A 22887-nucleotide genomic window follows, 5' to 3' on the forward strand; every position below is an offset into this window, starting at 1 on the left:
AGGATTTTTAGGAATTTCAGCACTAAACTAGATTCTTGATGAGATATTGAATGTGTTGATGGCTGTTTGGTATTAAAACAATAAAAAGAACATCAAATAAAGAAAGATAAAACATTGGCAATCACACTTAGGCTTTCCTAAGCAGTCACACTTAGGTAGGAGATAGCAATCGCGCTTGAAAAAAGTTTGAATGTTATTAAAATCTATCAATATTATCGACTACAATAAAGCCATTATATAGGCTATTTCTAAATCCTTTCTTAGAAAGACTAGGAATTCTAATAACAAAAAAAAAAAAAAAAAAATAAATAAATAAAAGTACTTTAAGAACTTCTAAGACAATTCTAGTCTCTTAAGACAATCAATTATGCATCTGTACACAAAATGTAAGTGACTTTCAACTGATGTGGTAAGTTTATATGTTCCCATATGATATTACAAGGATAATGACATGAAACCAATAAAATAAAAAAATAAAAACTAAGATGTTGAATAAAAACAATATGGCACAGTTAGAGCCCTAAGCAGAGTAAATGACAGCAAAGGTTTTAGGAACACAAAATAGTAGATATACAGGGCATTTATGAGTTCAATTTAGTTCAGTGATAGTGGATGTCCATGATGTGCATTTTATGGTTTGTGTGTAGATATATGCGTGCATATCCATTATACATACATTATATCTATTATAATAATAACTTAACAGAGTGGAAGCTTGTAAAAGCCAGTAAGTTTGAAGCTTGTAAAACCAATAGCTTCTCAATTCAAGATCATTTAGGATTGAATTAAAAAGAAATTTCCCTAATTCAAAATCATGACATAACTTATGAAATAATTTGTTGAAATTATAGAGTTTGATTTGATACACTTTCAAACTACATGAATTAAAAAGCAATTTCCCCTAACAATGAACACCATTGTCACGCTAACTGTATTTTACATGAATTTCTGCCCTAGATGTGCATCAAAACCAAACCCAGTTCAAAACCAAACCCAACAAAGCTAAAACAGCAACAATAATAATGAATAGAGATAGAGAAAAATCTAACAGACAAAAACTTAAGAAGCCACACTCAAATCAGAGTACATGCACAAGCAACACTTAACTCAAATTACATGCAAAGGGAAAAAAAGAAAATTTGAACTCAGCATTTAGAAATTACCTTAATACGTTTCTAATCCTTTAACTCTGAAGACGGATTGGGTTGAGCTTCAGCTATGGTGAGATTGAAAAGGTGTGGGTTTGGATTGAGCTTCGGAAAGGGTCTACTGAACGGTTTGGTTTAGGTACAGGTAGAAATAGGAGAACTTGAAGATGCATTGAACTTGGGAAGAGTCTATTGAATGGACTGAGGGTGGCTCTTGATCGAACTGAGGAAGGGAGAGAAACTGTTGAGGAAGGAAGACAAACTGTTTTAGAGACGTTACATTCAAAACTCCTTATTCTGCACATAACTCGGTTTCCCCGTTGTCGAGTTACAAACAATAACGCGGGAATATTTTATTGTCCAAAAGCCACGCTGGATTCCTAGGGTGGCAAGAACCTGCATATAACTTGACTTTGTAATAATAGAGTACTTTAAGTAACTCAATTATATGGTAATCGAGTATCAAAACAAGGGCATGCCCCTATATAGTTTCGAAACAATGACATAATGCCAAATATTTTGCCTAACAGGGGCAAAAGGCTAGAATCTCCGTGAGATCTGCATACAAATATCACCTGCCAATCTGTCATCAAATGAAAATTTTATCCTATCCTTATATTGTATATTGACCTCTCACACAATTCTTCTTCCAGGAGGATTTAAACCTACCCAAAACGGTAGGGGTACGATTTCGCAGCGGATGACTAATTAATTAGAGGTTACCACCCCAGAGAGCAGAGGTACCATTTTCCAGCGGAGGATTAATTAATTACAGAGGTCACTATCACAGAGAGCAGAGGAAAGGCTCTGCCATTAAATCATGAACATCGGGGGACGGTATGCCACAAAAGAAAGACAACAGAAGTTATTAATCTTGCTGTACAAAAGAAGCTATTAAACAAGGTGTGTCGGACTACTTAATATTCTCTTTTAACATATTGTTCGGATCAAAATATTATTTTTCTTTTCCTACATACACGACAGCTGCAACCCAGATAGCATAACCAGCTGCTACATCATTCGAAAAAGTATCCTGCGTGGATATATACATCTTTCATTTCACATTGTGTGAATCTTCTATAACCATGAAAACTACACAAATTGAAAGGGAAAACGAATAGATAGATAATTATTGCAATCATCCAATAATTACAATCCACAAGGAATGCATCCTACAAAGCAGAAATTGGAAAAAGTACCACAAGAAGGGCAAAGACAAGTTCAGTCATCCACATTGGACGTGTCAAACCTATGCACAACACCCAGAAAGTAGAGGTTAAGTCGCTGCAGTCAACGAAAACAAGAAAGACGGCAACCAAATCAATGTGCAAAAGCAGGGATTACCATATCATCAATCCATGATAAAATGCTATACACAGCAAGTGCAAAGGAACCAAAATGAATTACAAATTGTCAAATTGTCAAGATTGAGAAGAAAAAAACGGTAACTAAACTTGAAAAAGAGGCCATTGATCTTGCATTTGGGCACTCTCAGCTACTCCAACTTGCATCAACTGGATATGCAGGAAGACCAAGTAGATATGAATCACCAGAACCTTTTGCAGAAGATACCCAATTTAGCTGGCTCACTGGTTTGAATTATTTGCCTAGTCGGCCTCTTGCCCATGGTGGTCTTTGCTGGCCACCACCATTACGTTGTACAGCATTGTTACGTTGTACAGCATTGTTCTGGCGTGGCAAGTTCCTCATCCTCTGCTCCTTCATGTTTGCAAACAGCGCGTCTAGTGTCTGAGACCTCTGCTTGGTCACTGGCTGCGCCTGCTGCTGCGGTGGCATCGACTGCAACACCATATATAAAACTCATCAATATTATTTACTTTGCATGGCGAGACTAGAAGTGAGGTTAAAAGCTACTGAGCATAATCTGGTGATCCTATCACCCATTAAGCAACAGCTTAAATGTATCCCTTGACAAAAAAAATGAGTCCAACAACTTGTTGGATCAACCTATAATATGGACAAGTAAAAGTACATCCACATCCAATCTTGTTGTCACAACCCCATACATCAAACACCAAGTTACAAAAAGCTACCCATAAACCCTTGTAGCTACTCTTAAGGCCATGCAACTCACACTTCAATTATTTTCTATAAAAGATAATGAAGAATATAAATACTTCCCCTTGTTTGGTCATGTGAAGAAGCGGGAGGAAAATAAAGAGCAGAGAAGATATTTTAATAACTTTTGTTCTTACAACCAATTTCTCCCCAAAATTCACCTAGTTCGGAAAATAAAATGGACCATTGATTTTTCATTCACTAGCCCAACAATGAAAATCAACAGATTTTCAAAACCCTCTCTCTCTCTTTCTTATTTTGATGTAACAGATTTTCAAAACCTTCTCTATTTTTTTCTTCTTCAGTGGTAAACCAAACTTAGTGTAATGATTAATATTATGACTAACAAGCTTACTGATCCTACTCAATAATGTTATAAATAATTTTCAAGGAGATGAAGATTAATGCAGCTGAGAAGTCAAATAAATACCTTTGCCACAAAGCCTCCATTTGCAGCACGCCTCTGGATAAGTGGACCCCTGCACGCAGAAATATAGACAAGGATTGGAAAATATAAAGAGAACATACCATCAAGAGCTGAGTCCAACAAGAGGAATATTCAAGACGCCCCAGTATCAATACCAATTAATAACATCATAGAACCACCGTGCAATTTACATTCACAAGGAGAGTCAAGCGTCTTACCATGACAGATTCTATTTATATCCAACTAAGAGAAAGTTAACACAAACCATTTCAGGAAAAAACAGTAACTTCAATATAGTGAAGACTGGAACTCTGAAGTATGAATTCTCTTAAATTTCTGTAAAAGCTCTTTCCAATCACAAAGCATGATGAGTTCAAACCTTGCACCCCGATTGAATGGAAACAAAAGTAAAGACAACCGCGAGAAGCTGAATTGGGGAAAAACCACAATGGGCTTATTCTCCATTCAATTCAATAAACAAGAGACTCTGTCCAAGGAAGCTCCAAAACGAGTCTTGAAAACTAAGCGTAGCATTCACAGTAGTGATGAAAGCTTTTGCACAAAAATGAGTATCCAATTTCCACACCTTGTCAAACTACATTAAAACCAAACTACATTGCCAACAGTGCTGCCAACTACCAAACGAATTTGAAAATAACTAACAGGAGCAAAACTCTATGCTCCTTTTTGACATTCAGCTACTACCCAAAACTCCAAACTTGGTTATCTCAAGCAAAAATAAATTACTCTAAATGAAAACCCGAAACACATGAATCTTGTTTAGTTGGCCAAGAACCATCCTTTTTAGATCCATCCCATCACAAAACACAGTTGAAGACCAATCACCAAGACCATAGGCAAGAAAGAAGAAAAGCAGAGATGAAGTGTCAGTCAGATGGAGTAGAAAAAGCAGATGAGTTCCAAAATGTAGAAATCTCTTGTAATTGACCCTAAGACTGAAGGGTGTGCATCCCACAGCATTATCTTCCAATTCACATAAATTATCAAAATTTCTGCAAGCCAACAATGCTCTGTGGACAAGGATTAAACCAAATCCTACAAATCTCAAGAATGAAATCTCATGGATAAATGGAAAAGCAGCAGATCTCATCATGGAGGATATGGCATAATAAGCATGCATGTCGATAAAACGACTGTAACCATCAGAAAGATTCAGACCCATAACCAGGAAAAGTGGTAACTGCCGCACTCACTAGGTAACTAGAAAACATCCAGTTTGGAGCATATGTAAAATAAGCATACATGTGGATAAAACAACTGCAACCTTCAGATAGATTCAGATTCATAAACCAAGAAAAGCAGAAATTGCCGCACTCAGTACAGTAACAAGAAAACATCCAGTTGAAACTGCAAAAAATGTAAACTTTTTCCTATCAAGCAATGAGCCACTTAAAATGCACAATGCGGACTTTTCCAGTGCATAAGCTATCTTCAAATAATACCACCACACAAACTTCCATAGATCACACTTAATTCACAATTCCATTAAACCATTTCCTTCCAATCATATCCCTGTTTATCACTTATAAACCACTACCTCAACAGCCAACCCAAATAACAAAACTCCAATTTCCAAATATGCACAGCAACATTCAAATTAAAGTGCTCTGCCCACACTATGTCACACTTTGCACACCACATAAATGAAGATTTATGATGCAAGAATGCTATTCAGGATGGCAATAGGAAACAGTCAACACTTGGAATTATTCCCAAATTGGCTGATTCCGGTGGAAAACAAATCATATGCGACTTATTTATACATTAACAGGAAGCACATGGCAGATGTGATCAATTCTATAGAAGAGCCACACTTTTACCTGCAATTATTTATCAATAAAACAATCCCATCAGATGCTAAACTATTGTCATTGCCACAATAATGAGGTTTAAGCAGTATAAGGAATAAATAGACCTTTGGGATGAAATACCTTGTCTTGTTCCAATTAGCAGCCCTGTTACGACCAAAAGCTCTATTGCGAAGCGGAGCAGCTGCAGCCTTCCATGCTGCCTCAGTTGCCAGAGGAAATTGGTTCCCCTGAAAATTTGACCTCCTTTGAGCTAAGGCCCCCTGATTACCATCGTTGAATAAAACAAAGAAACATGAGATCATTGGGCAAACTAAATAAACAAATACTGCACTTTAGCAGCAACCATTTCATACCTGTCTAAATGACGATCTTGTATCCATATAACGTCGAACCGTTGTAGATTTATCTTGAGCAATATTATTGGGAAACTTCTGAATTTTGTTCTGAATGGACAGATGATTCATATATTATGATAACAGCCCAAGAAAAGAGAGCATATATTATAGAAGATATCAGAGAGGTAAGCTTGCTTTCACAAAAAAGAAAAAAGAAAAAAAAAAAAAATCTTACCGGAACCCTTCGCTGCTTCCTCCCCCTAGACTTGGGGTTTTTAGACATTTTGATGATATCTTCTAAGGCCATGTCCATTTTTTTCTCTGTAAGGGCAATTGCCTCAGTTGTAAGAGGTTTAGTTGCCATCTGATAGAGAATGTTGAAGTCAGTCATAAAATATAAGATAAACAAAGCAAAATAACATGGCAACAGAAACATCTTCACAGCCTACCAATTATTAAAGCGATAAACAAGAAGTTAAAAGAAACCTCCACAGTGGTACATAAACCAAAGCATATCAACAAAGACCTTTGGAAATTTACTTCAAAACATTCAAACTCTTACAACCATAAACTATAAGAATCAAGGGGATTAATTATCTTAACAAATATTTAACCGTAAAATACCTCAAAAAATCTATGCACCTAGAAAAGCAGACATTTGAAACAAACTTCTAATCTAAATTTATAAAAATCAAGCATATTTCGCAATTATATCAAAATTGATTAGGGCAATAAAAAAAATTTAGCAATATACTTGAATCTCAGATTCTTTGCTGCTTTTAGAACCCTAGAGCATAAAAAAAAATCCACGATAAATAAGTCTAATACAACACCAAAGCCAAGCTTGAATTGAAGCTATACGATACCAAAATCAAAATCATAACTCATATCTTCTCTATTCCATGTTTTCTCACCAACCAAACAGAAAACTTCCCATACAACTATGATCGAACAATAAGCACAAACATAATTAAAAAACTAATTAAACAAAAAAAAAAAATTAGGGCTAGGGTTTTGGAATCGAAGACTCACCGAGTTAGAGAGTAGGGATTCGACGAAAATCGAAATCAAGAAGCAGAGCGAGCGAAGATTTTGAGAGAAAATTAGGGTTAGGGTTTAGAGAATATATGGGGAATTTGGAAAACACGGAGAGCAATTTGGGAGTTTCGTGAAAACTAACAGCCAGCTTCCTCGAAAAGCGACCCGTGTGAATGAGTGTGTGAGAGAGGGTATTTAACTATTTATAGTAACTGAAGGACGCGGTCCGTGTGAACGGCGGATTTCAATTCCGCATCAAATGGAAAAAAAGTTTACCTCTCTAGGAAAATTTTTCCTACTCTTTTTTTTTTTTTGAGGAAATTTTTTTTCCTACTCTGGTAAATGATAATAAAATCTTATTGTTATTTTCATGTATTTAAAAAAAAAAAAAAAACTGAAATGGTCAAAGAATTGGAAAAGATTCCGATTCTCGATTTTTACCAGTTTGGACTAATTTTGGAGGATTTTTATCCGGCTGAATTAAGGTTTAGTTTTTAATATTCTGCTTTTACTTGATTATGTCACTTGTTTAATTAGACATATAACTTAAAAAAAAAAAAAAAAAAAAACCACATAGATAATGTTATGAGTAACCATGTAATGGTAGAAGGAAATTTCTCAAACTAGTTTGGAGGGATATTGTGTCCATCTTTTTTTTTAATACTAATTTGTAAATGTTTTTTTCCCTCTCCTCAATACATATTGAAATATTTTGTTATGAAAATTTTGAAAGACATTATCTCGAATATTACTTTTTTTTTAAGATAATGATAAACTTGAAATCTATGATTTTTGCTGCATATATATGCTTGTTCTTTACCATTAAGTTAAGAAATCAATTGATTTTTGTTGCAAATGAGTTTTGATCCCATATACTTTACTTGTTTTTTGAGAATGAATAAAGACTTACTAATAGAACTAATAGACATCTACAAATATTTCTTTTGATTAAATTGAGTTGTAATCCACGTTTGCACAACCCACCAACTTAACGAAACCAACCTAATCCATCGCCTCTAGTTGGTGGGTTGGATTCCTTTTTTCCATCCAATTTAACCCAACTCGACCAGTATATATAAAAATTTATTTTAGTACACATTTTTTTTTATATTAGTATTTTGAAAAATAGTTTTGATAAATCTAAAATATAATTTAGACATATCATGTTACATGTAAATTGTAATAATTTATTGAAAAATTGACTTACATAGTAGATGAAAGCCCATTTTTTACAAGTCCTAAAACATTTTAAGCTCAAACCCTTGAACCCATTTGGATTGGGTTGAATTGATTTTTATACATGTGACAAGTTGAAAATTTCTCAACCCCACAAAGTGAGAAAATCTTGCATGACTTGGACATATATATCCTTTGTAAAATTGACATATGGCATATATGCCTATAAGGCCCACATATCAGTCTTACAAAGAATGTATACACCCAGCTCACTAAATACTTTCCCATCACTAAAGATGTATATGCCTATAAGGTTCACATGTCAGTCTCATAAAAAGCGTATACGTATATACTCACCAATACTTTCCCTACAAAGTACAAAGTTGAATTAGGTTGAAAAATAGTAAACCCTCTTAAGTCCAACCCAACCCCACCAAAAGATGACTAGATAGCCTATAGGAGGTATACACATATCATGGTGCGGGCAACCACTGACATGGGATGGAACGAAAGTGCCCACGCTCATTAATTCATTTACTTTGTTCAAAATTCATTTAAGAATTTTCGGCCAGACAAACCCATTAAATATTTTTTTTTTTTTTTTTTTTTGCTAGGTGATTTTGCGGGGGCTAGAACCCCCGAGCATCAGGACACAAGGGTGCCTGGGTGCCAATAGGCTACTGAGGCCAATGGCAACCCATTAATTGGTCGTGCTCTTTTACCCCTCATCATTGGATCCGACTTTTTTAGACTTAAAAATTCTTGAGTTCCTAGGAAACTCTTGGGGGTAAAAGTCGGTCGCTTTTCATCATTTGATCTTAGTATTATTGGCAATGATCACATCACATCAGCCTCCCATAAAATAAACTTGATACTCAATTAAAACGAAAATCTACCAACTTCTGTTAATAAATATGATATAATCTCTTCTTTTTCTTTTATTTCATATATATATATATATATATATATAATTATTTATAAGTCATGCAATCTTAATTATCAGTAATGAATTTAACTGTTAACATAGGCCAAACTCTGTGTAATGCATCCTCCTAAGGTGTAAAGAATGTCATGCAATACCAATCAATTTCATATCTTAAGTGAGGGACAATAACCAAATAGAAATTGTACCTGTGCTACCTGGTGGTTGCCTATGATTTGAATTCATAATTAAAACTAACTCGTTTGATAAGTGTTGTCCCATGAAAAAGAGGTGAAACTAATTATTACAAATGTTTCATGTCAGCCAATTGTGTGCAGAAAATTGATGTTATCAACTTATAATTTATCACTCACTTCAACAAAGGACATTTTTATTTCTAACAATTTTGCTTCAACCCCCGCTTCTTATGCGGGGTCTAATTCACTCAAAGAAAAGGCAAAAATGATTAGTTGTTTCCATAGACCCACTTCTCTGAGTTGCTTGTATAAGTAACCAATTCCTCTGGTTTGAACCACAAATTGATTTCATCCTTGGCGGTCTCTGGACCATCACTCCCATGGATGATGTTTCTACATGGCAAACAACAAAAGTAGATCATGATAACAAAGCAACGAACAGTGTATGCATGTGGAAGGCAAAAGCACAACCGTCACCAGGCCCATGATAATTACTAACAAAAACAAGGGCCCAGTTATTGTTTGCTACTCTACACTCTACAGTGAGAAATTGTAACTTTAATGGCAAATATCACAGGTAATAGAACCAGATCACAGATAGGCGAAGTAATTAATCAAGATATACTACCGCGCACTCTTAGTACGATGGTCACTCCTATAAGAGTGCTTGTGGGGTGTGTGTGGGGGGGGGGGGGGGGAGGGAGAGGGCCGGGATTTAAATTTCCAAGAGGGAACTTTATATACACATACACTTAGATTAGGCTAGAATAGAATTCTATCTCAACCAAAAAAAAAAAAAAAAAAAAAAAAAAGATGTAAATACCTATATGGTAAATTTAAGAAACCAAAAACTGCTATTATTCAAAGCAATACCTTCCAACAACAACAGCCAGATCGCCCCTGATAGTTCCTGGTTCTGATTTCTGTGGATCTGTAGCTCCAATCAGCTTTCGACCATACTTTATTACTCCCTCTCCTTCCCAGACCTGTATGGACAATTAAAACAATTGAGTTCGGCTAACTCACAAGTTGTGGTAACCAATAAGATGAGAGTTATAGATTTTCTAACCATTGCAAGGACAGGGCCAGAGCTAAGGAAATCACACAGGCCATTGAAGAAAGGTCTTTCCTTCAGATCATGGTAATGCTTCTGTGCAAAATCCTTTGAAGGAATCACAATTTTAACGGCCACGAGCTTAAAACCTTTCCTCTCAAAACGAGATATGATCTCTGAAATCTGGAATACAATAATGTCTTAGATGAGATAAATATCCTGTTACCAGCCTAAAAAGACCAACCAACAACTCAACCCCACTGAGTGGTATATATTAGGCTAAGTCATTTTGAAACAGTGCGAACAGGTTACTATTTTTTTTTTTTGCAAGAAGTCTAATGGTATCTTACCAGCCCTCTCTGCACTCCATCAGGTTTGATTGCAATGAAAGTGCGCTCCAGCTGAATAGAGAAGAACAAGCAACATAATTAGTCATTGAGCAACACAAAAGGCAAATGAAAGATTGAATTGGAGTAATGATGAAATAGATAAGTAATAAAATGGTTATTAGAGTACCTCTGCAGCATATGCCTCCTGTTCCTGAAGCATGTAAGCTGCAATCACAAAGAAAAGAAAAAATATGATCCAAAATTGGAGAGAGAGAGAAACTATATCATAATATCATGCAAGCAGAAGAGGACAGTGACACTCCCCTTAAGATTCAGTTATTGTTCAAATCTTCACCAATAAGTGATATAACCCATATAGTAAAATTATAGGGTTGTACAAGTAGGACACTAGGGGTCCGTTTGGATACAGCTGAAAACTGAAAACTGAAACTGAAAAACACTGTAGTGAAATAATTTTTAAATGTGTGAATAATATCGTGGGACCCATTTTTAATGAAAAAGTTGCTGAAAAGTGAAATTTGTGGGTCAGTGAACAGTACACGATGTGTTGTGATTGGTCCAAAAATATTTGAAAAGTCAAAGTTTGCGGCTACTGTTCATTGAACAGTGCATGAACAGTAGCCGCACCCCTCAAAACGCTCAAAAACGCGTGAAAAGAAAAAAAAAACGTAAACGCAGACGCAGACTTTTCATCCCAATCCAAACGCAACCTAGATGTATCTGGCACTTAAAATTTTTTGCTAACATGATTAAAACGATTCATAACTCTTGCTGGAGGTCTCTCAAGATTCCACACAGGAGATTATGACATTTGATCAGACAACTTACTAAAACAATGTTTAAACATTCATGTGTGTGTGTGTGTGTGTGTGTGTGTGTGTGAGAGAGAGAGAGTGAGAGACCACAAAGTCAGACAGTAAAAGGATCGGCATGAAATGTGATCAATGCAGAAGTCCAACTGTAGCTGACAAATGTTTGTAGTTTGGGGTTCAGGTAAAAATGTTGGGGAAATTCAGGAAAATAGTCAATTCTAGAATACATCCAAGGTTATAATTTCAACCCATTACCATGCACAAGTATGGTATAATTTTTTTAGAAGAGGTACCGGATGCCACAATGCTAAATTTAAGCAAGGAACATGGCTCCTCTTCCTTCCACCCCTAACTACAAACACTGACCCCTGCTCATACCTTTTACTCTTAAGTCATCATTTCCTTTTACTCCCATGAAAAATATAGGTAAGAAATTTATTTCGCAACTATCCACTAACAAAACCAATCCAAATGCCACATAAACAAGAACATCATTATTAAACCTAAAACAAATGAACATGAAGCAAACAAACACACACATATAAACAGTCACAACCTTATCAATTCAAAAGGGAACATAATCATAACCGATTAAAGTATGATTATCATCTCAACAGTTTAAAAGCACATCACAACAATAAGCCAAAAAAACACTTTAAATCCTAAAATTTGACCCAACTTCCAGTTTTGTCCCCAAATTTTAGCAATTTGGTTCTGGAATTTTTTTTTTTAAAGTATTAATTTCTTCATTCTTTTTCAGTCCACACTCTATCTCTACTTAACCTCCTATTTAAATAAGTTAACAAATCTCATGTGTTGACCCATCAATCAAGGAGAGTCAGGACCCACAAATAAGAACACCTTAAACTTTTGGACAACAATAAATCTAGGGACACCCAATTTCACAAAATGCCGAAGTTATTGACTGTGAATGGTTGACACTTTCTGCACACTACCTTCTACATGGATCCACCATTTTTTGTTCATCACTCACAGTCCACCACTTCAACATGTTGTGAAATTGGGTACGTTGATTGGGATCCAACTCTTAACCAAATTTTAACGACGAGCTCAACAAAATTTATAAAGACTGGGTTTTTAGTTCGAACCTGCCGCAGAAACGCCAATCGCTCCTGCAATCCATTCTCTTGATGCATTCTCCGAACCCGCCTTTCCGTAATTCGAAGCTAAAAACGGAAGCTTGTTGCCACTCAACGACACCGCTGTAGCCGCAGCTACAGCTCTCCCTTCTGCAGAAACGACAAGTCGGTTTCATCAAACATAAATCTCTCGCTCCAATATATACAAATTATTAACCAAAAAAATTCACACAGGCACAACACAAATCATCAAAGAAAACATATTTCAGATAAAAAAAAAAATTATGAAGCTTTTCAAAGAAACCAAAAATCTATAAGCATAATCAACAATATTAAACTCGATCAGTGCTATTTTATTATTAAATAAAAAAAAAATCCTAGCTTCAATGAAAAAAAAAAAAATGCTAAATGGGTTTCTCATAAAACAGTTTTTGAACCGATAACTGTTACACAGATCGGAGATTTAGCTGAGAAAGCAGAGTGTAATAGAGAATAAGCTTAAGAAATTACCAGAGTGAAAACGAGAGGCCTTGGAGGAGGAGGAGAGGATTGACCTGGCAGCTCTAGAAGCATATCGAAAAATCTGAGGAGAGCTCATTTTTTTTTTTGGTTTTGGTTGAGAAATGAGAAGTAAGAAGTGAGAAGAAGAGAAAGAAGAAGTGTGTGATGCTGAAATGATAAAGAGAGAAATGAACGAGTGAATGTAAGAGTAGAGAGAGACAAAACAGGGGATTGGTTTGGTTTCCTTTTTACTTGGGGGTGCTTTCAGGTTAAACCCTACCCGAAAGTCGGACCCCGTAAAGTTTTAACTACCCGTATGGACTTTTGCACCTTTTGGGTCTAGAGCTGTGTGCACTAGCAGTGTGGTGCCGACGCTGCTGTATAAACAAATAGTACAATGACAAACAAATTGATAACAGAATACTTTCTAACCAAATTTATTTTTATTTTTCGAACAAATTTATTGTGATAAATTGTTTTCGGTTATTAATTCATCGTTAAAATAATTTTTTTACTCATCAATAACAATACGTCATAGAAAATTTGTTGCGAAAATATTATAAACATAGCATTTCTTAATTGATAAACTATTGATTCTCTAAAAAAAATGCTACAACATATCTTAAATGAAATGCTGTAGTTGGTTTTGATCCTTATTAGCCATTGAAACAATTCAAAAAAAAAAATTATGATTTTTTGAAGTCTGGATATCAAACCATATTTTATGCTAATAAATGAAATTCCATTCAACGAAAGCACCCAAATCTTGGAAGCCCCAAAATTTTAATTTTGGGTCTAAAATAAGTCAATCACCACAATTTCATAAACACATCCTTTTATAATGTTTAAGTCATTTGTGTTTTTTTCTTAGTGGGATTTATTTTTTTAAAAGGGATTTGCTTTTTCTTTGTTAATAAAATTTTACTATTTGTTTTGGAAGGGCCATTGACCATATATATGAGCTAGGTAACCACTTTAATTTTCGAGTTTTTAGGAATTGATTTTCAATTTAGGAGATGCCAAGTAGGAATTTTTTGAATCAAAACATACAGTATGTTGTGTGTAATATAACTTATTCTACCCTTCATTAAAAGTTACTATAGTTTTTTAGTGGAGTTTGTGTTGTGTCTCTCTATCAGAACCCATTTCCACCCTCCCCCCACCGGTCTATATGTAGTTTCATCCTTAATTTTGTTGGAGCTATATAACATCAAGTAGTAAGTCTAGAATACACATTTTTCATGGGTTGAATTAGTAAATTGTGATTTGAATCCTAAATGTTTCTATTAGAAAAATTAAAGGTACTAATTGAGTTACAAGGCTCTTAACCACACTAATAATAAAAACTTGACATGTTAGTAAGTTGTGAAATTGGGTAAAAAAGTATTTGTTGGTTATATTAAAAGAAGTATGTGATGATAAAACTATTTACTTCAGTTGGTTAGTTGTTTGCTCTATTTGTTTCGATAAAAAAACTTTATGTGAAGATGATTTTTAGTGTTTTCCTATGTTTGGTAGTATAAAAAAAAATTAGTACGAAAACTATTATGGTCAATGGCAAATCCTATTAAAAGTATGACTTATTTTTTAAGGGTTGTTTTTTGCTAAATTTTTTCAAAAAAACGATTCTATTTCATGCCAAGTTAAATAAGAAAAGCCAAGAAATAGTCTTTCAACTTATTTTTAAGATTCCTACCAAATATAAGAAAATAAAATAATTTTTCAAAAAACACATTTTTTTTTAGAAAACGAATCATGTAAATATGAATCATAGAATAAGCTTTAGTCTACAAATATGATCAATTCTTTTTAAGACGGGAGTCCACCCATTTATAAGGTGGATCGCATGTGGGAATTATATGGGTCCTATGATGCAGTGTTTTTTTTTTTTTTTTTTTTTTTTTTTTTTTTTTTTTTTTTTTTGAGAAAGTCCTATGATGCAGTTATTTTAAATGAATGGGAACAAATTCAGCAAAAAAAAGAAAAAGAAAAAAAAAAAAAGAATGGGAACAAATTTTATGAGGTCCCAACTGAGGAATCATATTCTCTATGATTAAAGTTACGAGGACATGAAAAATGCAGAACTTTAATACAAAAAGTAACCTTCTTTTTTTTTTTTTTTTTTTTTTTTTTTTTTTTTTATATAGGAAAAATACAAAAAGTAACCTAATAAGTCAAATCAAATTTTAGAATTTTGATAGTCGTCTCATGCACTTTTTTTTTCCTTCCCAATTTCTCAATTTGGTAATTATCTCACCCAAATCTATTATTCATCAATAAAAAAAAATCTTATTAGTTGAAGTAATTAAAACCCACACGCTCTTTTCCACGTTTAACACCATTTTTCTTAACTATTGCTTACCACTCCTATGAATTACTACCATTTTAAAAAAAATTATTAAAAAAAATTCTTTATTAATCTATACTACTATTGAAAGGGCTTCTCCTATTTAGATTTCTCATTTTTTTAATTCAAAAATACTTCTACACCTCTATATTTAAGTAGAGAAAAAACTAAAAGGATAATCCGGTAAAAATGCAACTCTAACTCCCACTAAAACATTGTCTAAAAAATAGGATTACTCTTTCGTTAATTTTCAAATTTGCTTTATCCACTTAAAATTAGATTCTCAAAATAAAAATTATATATATAAAATAAAAACATAAGTTTTTTTTTTTTTTTGGCTAAAAAAAAACCTCATTGCACATGCATAGCGCATGTGATGAGGCTAGTTTGAAATAAATAATCTTTCTTCACATGTGTATTTATTTATTTATTTTATTTTATTGAGAAGGCGTGTGCACCTGTAATCAATCGTCCAAACTCTAAATCAGTGCATTAAAAATTACAATTTACCCACCTGTGGTTTGATTGAAATTTAAAATTGCCTACCTGTGATTTAAAATTTGACATTTTATCCACCTGAGATTAGATCAGTTAGAGTTCCGTAATATATCTCTGTTAAAAACATAGCTAAATATGTAATTTTGCTCAATTTTTATGTCTTTTTCCTCCAAAAACACAAAAACCATAAAAATACAAGATAAAAAAGGATCCAGCGGAACACTTTTATCATGAGATTTCAAACCATAGGTAGGCAATTTAAATTTCGGTAAAATCTTAGGTGGGTAAAGTGTCAAATTTCAAATCATAAGTAGGCAACTTAAATTTCGACTAACTCACAAGTGGGTAAGTTGTAATTTGCTCATAAAAATTATGGTTAAAAATTGACATTTTTTTAAAAAAAATTTTAAAAATAATCACATGGTTTGTTTATGATCAGAATCACATGGTTTCAGTGTTGATCAAGATACTCTACTGTTTTACTTAGGCAAAAAAGAAAAGAAAAGATATTGTTGTTCAAGATACGAAAAAAAGATAAATTGTAAGAAAGTGTGTCTCATTCATATGCTGTATATATATATATATATATATATATATATTTGTGGTAATAAGAGGTTGCATTAAATAAATTAGCTTCTTACAGCCCAAACATAGATCAAATTAGAAGAGGTGAGTTAAAATTTTGATTCCACAATTTAAAAAAGAAAAAAGAAACATGAGGGATTTTGTTCAAGTTAAATTGCAGAAGGAGGAAACTTCTCCTTTTTGTCTATGTTGTCAATACAAAGAAAATTGGGAAGCTTCTTTTCTATTTACAAATACTTGACGTGTGAGCTGATGTAGACAGAAGGAACCTATTCCCTGCCATAAATAGAAACCCTTTTTCAGGGGAGGTGGGGAATAAAAGGTACGGCAAAAAAGTTCATAACTAAGAGCATCCACAATCTCACCAAAACACAAAAATGCATGCTGCAGCAGTGAAGCCATGCCTAACAAATTTTAGCTTCTTACTATAGTGCACAGTTATTTATGATTGTGCACTGTAGCAAGAAGCTAAAAAAAAATTTATTACACTTCTTATTAGGGGTGTCAATTCGGGTTAGCATGTCGAGTTCGTGTCGTGTCGAGGTAGGAGTATTCGACAAAATGACTCAACCCTAACCCGACCCATTTAATAATCGTGTCATGATCCTTCAACCCTAACCCGACCTGTTAATAAGGCAGGTTAACCTGACCCAATCTATTTGACACACTTAATAAACGAGTCGTGTTGGGTTGACACGAATGTAACACAATCCATTTCAACTTGCATAATATTAAATATAACATCCATCTAGAAATTTTTTTTTTTTACATCCTAAAAACAATGCATACACTTTAAGTCTTCAACCCACATTCTTGTAATCTTTAAAAGCAATACCCATCAGATCTAGTTTATAAACTATCTCAATAAACCCACTTACAAGGTATGCAGACATGTCCAACACTAATACAAACAAAAAAAAAAAAAAAAAAAAAAGAAAAAACACACACACACACACACACACACAGCACAAGACAAAAGTTACAACTGTGGCCTTAATCAAAAATTAATATATCTCATATATTAATAACGACACATGGGTTCAAAGTTTATAGAACAAAAGCATTATGCAGAAAAAATAAACACATGAGAGAGAGAGAGAGAGAGAGAGAGAGAGAGAGAGAGAGAGAGAGAGCAATAACCAGTCTGAGACTTTGAGTTTGAGAATTGGGCGTGAAACTATAAGATAGTAGAGTGAGTAGTATGACTGAAGTTTTTTTTTTTAAAAAAAAGATATTTATAAGAAGGTTTAGAGATTTAGGGTTTTTAGAGTTTAGAGATCTAGGGTTTGTAAAGTTTCAATTTCTAATTATATCCTTTATAAATTTTTGTAATTACTCACTTTTCTTTTTAAATTTAAAATATATGTTGGATATAAAAGGTATTTGGCAAATCTAAAATAAAATAAATATTTATTTGTTATATAAATTAAACGGGTTGTGTTAAGTAGGTCATTTTGGGTTGACACAAAATAAAATGGTGTGTCAAACGTGTCTATTACGGGTTATGGGGGTTGACCCGCTTATGACCCAAATCCATTAAGGCCCAATCCTAACCCGAAAAAACCCGTGTCGGGTTCGTGTCATGTTCACGGGTTGGGTCGAGCATTGACAGCCCTACTTCTCATTAAAATAATATTTCTTTTCTCTTCCCGTTTCATAGCTCATCTCTCACTCACTCTCTCTCTCTCTCTCTCTCTCTCTCTCTCTCACGTTACTTCCCTCTCTGCTCTCTCAGACCAAAGCTCCTCTCTCTCATCTAACAGATCAAGCCCTGCCCTTGCCGCCACCAGTCACGCCCTTATCGCCGCCCTTGAATCCATCTCGCCTAGTCCTCCACGCCGCCGACCCATAGGTCTTTTATACACTCTTTCTCTCTGGGACTAGTCAATCTATATCACTGGTATCTGATAAGTTTTTTTTCTCTTTTTGGTTCTTTTTTGGGCTATTCTCTCTTTGTTAGAACGAAGAGAGGTTGGGTTCAGGGTTGCCGATTGGTTTGCAATTTTGGGTTGTTGGGTTTGGTAACAGTGGTGGGGGTTGGGTTGTGATCACGGTGGCTGGGCTATGAGTTTGGTGGGTCTTAGTGAGTCGATCTTGCGATGATGGGTTGTGATCATGGTGGCTGGGCAGTGGGTATCTAGCAGTGATCATGGTCGCTAGGTAGTGGGTATTTGGAAAATTTGATCACTTTGTTCATCTTGGTTCAGAGAAAGAGAAAGAGACAGAGAGGAAGAGAGAGAAAGAGAGAATAAAAAATAATAAAGAAAAAATAAAGAAGGGATATTTAATTGAAGTGGTAAATTTTCTCAAAAATAAAAATAAAATAAAGTGGTAAAAAAATATCATTGTAGTAGTGGCGGCGGCGGAAGAGTTGGTGGCAGCGGCGGAAGAGTTGGTGGTGGCGGCGGAGGTGGTGGCAGTAGTGACAGCGGTAGTGGTTGTGATTGTTGTTTATTGTAGTGGATATATTATTTTATTGTGATATTTGTATTATTTTATTGTGTTGAAAGCTAAAATAGATCCACTGCTGTGGGATAATTTATAAAGTGAGTAGGTAAAATAGATAAAGTAACTTTTTGTGGTGCCAAATAACTAAATTTTTAGCTTCACTACTGTAGATGCTCTAATTAACCATTTTTCCTACTACAAGCTCATCTCAAGTACTAGAATTGGTGCTGCTGATTTTTTATTTTTACAATTTGATAGTTACATTGGTGAATGAAAGATTTGGTGAAATATTATTAGTATTGCTTCTAGTCTTCTATGCTTCATTCTCTATTATTGAAAATTTACCATCTCAATAATTATTAAAAAAATTGTGAAAAAGTTAATTTTAATAAATAAGTAATTTTTTTTTTCTAATCACTATTATTTTATATTGAAAACTATATCATGATTGTTAAGCTTGAAAATTTTGTAGTTTAGACTTCTTTGTTAATTAATCATCAACTTATCTCTTATATGTGATCTACAATACAATTATATATATAAAAAGATTTGATGACGAAGTGAAAAATCAATGACGTAACTCTTTAAAGGGGAATCCACTCTGGGAATAGACGATTCTATAAAAAATCCACTATGAATAAATAGTTACAAATAGTCAAAACTTACATAAAACTTTTGTAACTTAAACAGGAGCGGCTTGATGCATTTGGGGCTTAAGATGAAAATTGAAATTGAGGCATTTTATATATTTGAATATAATTTTTTAAATAAATATTATTTAAATTCTATTAAAAATTATTACTAATTAATATGAACCACGCAATTTTTTTTTAAAGAAAGTCTATAGGCACAAAAAATTTGACAAAACTTTTCATACCTGTTGATGTGGTGGAATGACAGTGGTAAGTAAAAGAGTGATGTTGGTGGTGGACCTAAGTGAGAACTAGTTAAAGTTTGACAACTCAACTATTTGAAAAATGTTGTGAATTTTTTTGTGTATTGCACTCTTTTTTTAGAAGTGTCACATTCACAATATTTTTCACAACAAATTCTAGCTGTTAAGTTGTTACGGGTTCTAATTTGAACTCATCACTGAAATTATTTTTTTACCATCAATAACTACCTGCTACTTAGAATTTGTCGTGAAAGTGTTATAAAAAATGTTGTGAATGTAGCAGTTCTATCTCTTTTTTTCTTTTTTCTTTTTTTGAGAAAAAAATATTATTTTATTTATTAACTAATATTTGAGTTTAATTAAATTAAAATTTGAGAACTTTTTTAATACTTGGAGCCTTAGACGACAATGGCTTATATTGTTATACTATTAAGCGGGCACTGAGCTTAGACATATAGCTTAGACTTTTGTAGCTTACAAATAGCTCTAGAGATTACACAAAACGACATGCTTGCCTTCCTACCACAATAGTTCTAGAATCTTTGAAATTCTCTGATACTGATTTTCGCCACATGAAAGCACCTTCTTGAAGATTTCTTCTACTGTGAACCTCACTATGGTTTCATACAATCAAACACTCTCCTTGGGATCACAAGATGAGTAGACAAAGAATAAGGAATTTTCTATGAAGTTCAAGGAGAAAAGGCATAAGGCATTCTCTTTGAATTGCTAAGTTTCTTTTCTTTGTTTATGCTTTAAAAAGAAATGGACAAAATAAAATTTGTTTAGGTTTGATATAATCTCATTTCTCATCTCTGAAAGTCATATATAATGTGCTTTATATAGGTGCACACTGCACAACATATAGTTAAAACCTAATAGAAACCAATTTTCTAACAAAATTAAAATTTCAAATTGCCAGAGTTTTGAGCAAGTGCAATTGCTTCTTGCTCGATCAAGATTTTGAGATTTAACATTATTGTGGCACCTTTAAACAATCATATCTTACTCATTTCAAATTTAAATTGAGTCAAATTTGTGTCCATTTTAATTCCTAGATTTCTATTTTTTAATGAAACAAGTTTCATTCAAATATTTATTACGGTAGAAAACATATGGACAAAAGATCATTGATTCCTCATCTTTAAGCATGTTAAAACTTCGTCTTTTCTAAGAAGTTTTTGACCTAGACTCAACCTTAACACAACTTTTTCAATATAACCTAATTTTTACATCTTTTGACACTGAGATTTGCCAAGACATCTACAAATTCTTTCGTGTACATGAATTCTTTACCCACAAAGCAGACAATTTAAATTATCTTCAACAGGATGTAAGTGTAACACACAATGATCGCTAAAAAGACCGCATCAAACACTTCATGCATTGTAGTAGGCTTTTGGTGTACATTAAAGCATTTTTTTTAAACTTAATACTATATTTCTGCATGCGCTGAGGCACACATACACCGGTGATTTATGTAAGGATTCCAAATTTGTACTTTTCTTTTGAAGTTGCAAATTTGCAATCATTTAAAATACTGCATCTTTTTTTTACTGTTTAGGCTACCTCACAGCTGGTAAAACTCAAATAAGAGTTGTAATGGATGTTTCGTGCCCATTCTTTGTGAATAAGGCTGCGTTTGGTTCGTGTAAAAGTATTTCCAGAAAATATTCTATTTTCTGGAAATGCTATTTTCCGGAAAGGAAAATGTTTTCGTGTGTTTGGTTGCATTTCAAAAAATGTTTCGGAAAATATTTTCTGATGTTTGGTTGTGTTCTTGAAAATACCATAGAAAAACACATTTTCTACTTGTTGCTCACATTTTCTTACATTTTCTTGGTTACTAAACGATTATATAATATCATTTATTCCTCAAAACACAAACAATACCTAGAAAAAAATCATCAAATCTGGACAAACGAAGTCAAGATTGCGATCGCGCGAAGATCGAAGCGGAGATCGCGATCGGCGCTACCGCGCCAGCCGGTGATGTTGACGGACAGTGATGTCGCGATCGATTCTGTCTTTCTCCCTCTCTCTCTCTCTCTCTCTCTCTCTCTTCTATTTTCCAAGGCTGGAAGTACTTTGAAGTGAAAATAGAAACGGAAAATCATTTCCGTTGTTTTGGCTCTCAAATTCGGTCAACTGGAAATGCTTTTCAGTTTGACCGAATTTGAAGTAACAGCCAAACACCCCCATTTTTCGGAAAATCATTTCCGGAATCAGTTTGAAGTCAATTCAAACGCAGCCTAATACACATTCTATGGCAAATTATAGAATGCGTTTGGGCAACCTCACAGTTTTAGAATGTGAATAATACAGATTGTATGACAACATATAGAATGTGAATAATACACATTTTATGACAACTTGGTAAAACTCAAATAAGAGTTGTAATAGATCATGGATGTCAGGATTTGTTATGCATATGCCCATTAGTTTTGTACAGTACACATTCTACGAAAAACTTATATCCTAGTCTAGGACGAATTCAAGGAATACCACTAATCATGCCACTATGGATAAATTAATCTGCATATTTGTGTACAGGAGAGGATCGCTGCAACCTTGTATGTAGTAATTGTTACATATAGGGTAAGGTGACAGCTAAAGAGGAGTGATAGTAAATAATAGGTTACGCTGATCATGTGCATTTCACATGACCCTTGGACACTTGTCACTTTCTTTTAGCTGCCACCGTATCTTATATGCGGCAATTGCTGCATACAAGGTTGCGGCAAATCCTCTCTCTTTGTGTACATTATTCCAAATTGGGGATGTAGCTGGAGTCGTCTAGGTTGTGATGTTGAGGGGTTTCTAATATTCCCAAATTATCTGGTGAAGATATCGGGGAATATACGTGTTTTGGTGGGACACTTTGATTACTTGGTGTGAAATACATTACTTTGAATTCACCACCCATATCAAAAAGAGCTTAGCTCAAAAAATTGATATTTGTTCAATAATTTTAAAATTATACAAATCCTAACATTGTTAATCAAAATAAGTAGCACAAACACAAAGGAGTCTAGACTACTGTAAGGGGGGTGGGCTGTGCTAATGGCGTTGGGCTGCCTCCTGTTGCACTAAACCCAGGTTTTCTTGATAAAAGAGTCGGGACCGGTTCAACTTCAACTTAA

The 22887-nt window shown here is 34.0% G+C and overlaps 2 protein-coding genes across 2 annotated transcripts; both read right to left on the bottom strand.

Moving 5' to 3' along the window:
* Positions 1–2470: 2470 nt before the first annotated feature.
* On the bottom strand, positions 2471–7044 carry LOC126713310 (uncharacterized). Its single transcript, XM_050413040.1, has 6 exons — positions 6854–7044; positions 6057–6185; positions 5840–5929; positions 5607–5746; positions 3658–3706; positions 2471–2948 (listed from the first exon to the last, which is right to left on the bottom strand). The coding sequence occupies exons 2-6, from the start codon at positions 6183–6185 to the stop codon at positions 2748–2750; spliced, it is 609 nt and encodes a 202-aa protein (XP_050268997.1). The 5' UTR covers positions 6854–7044; the 3' UTR covers positions 2471–2747.
* Positions 7045–9202: 2158 nt separating this feature from the next.
* Positions 9203–13213, bottom strand: LOC126713313 (nucleoside diphosphate kinase 3-like). Its single transcript, XM_050413044.1, has 7 exons — positions 12981–13213; positions 12480–12620; positions 10725–10762; positions 10559–10609; positions 10224–10391; positions 10028–10140; positions 9203–9547 (listed from the first exon to the last, which is right to left on the bottom strand). Exons 1-7 carry the CDS (start codon positions 13066–13068, stop codon positions 9424–9426), a joined length of 723 nt encoding a protein of 240 aa, XP_050269001.1. The 5' UTR covers positions 13069–13213; the 3' UTR covers positions 9203–9423.
* Positions 13214–22887: the final 9674 nt, after the last annotated feature.

Source organism: Quercus robur, chromosome 2 (genome assembly GCF_932294415.1).
Source record: "Quercus robur chromosome 2, dhQueRobu3.1, whole genome shotgun sequence".
Taxonomy (NCBI): domain Eukaryota; kingdom Viridiplantae; phylum Streptophyta; class Magnoliopsida; order Fagales; family Fagaceae; genus Quercus; species Quercus robur.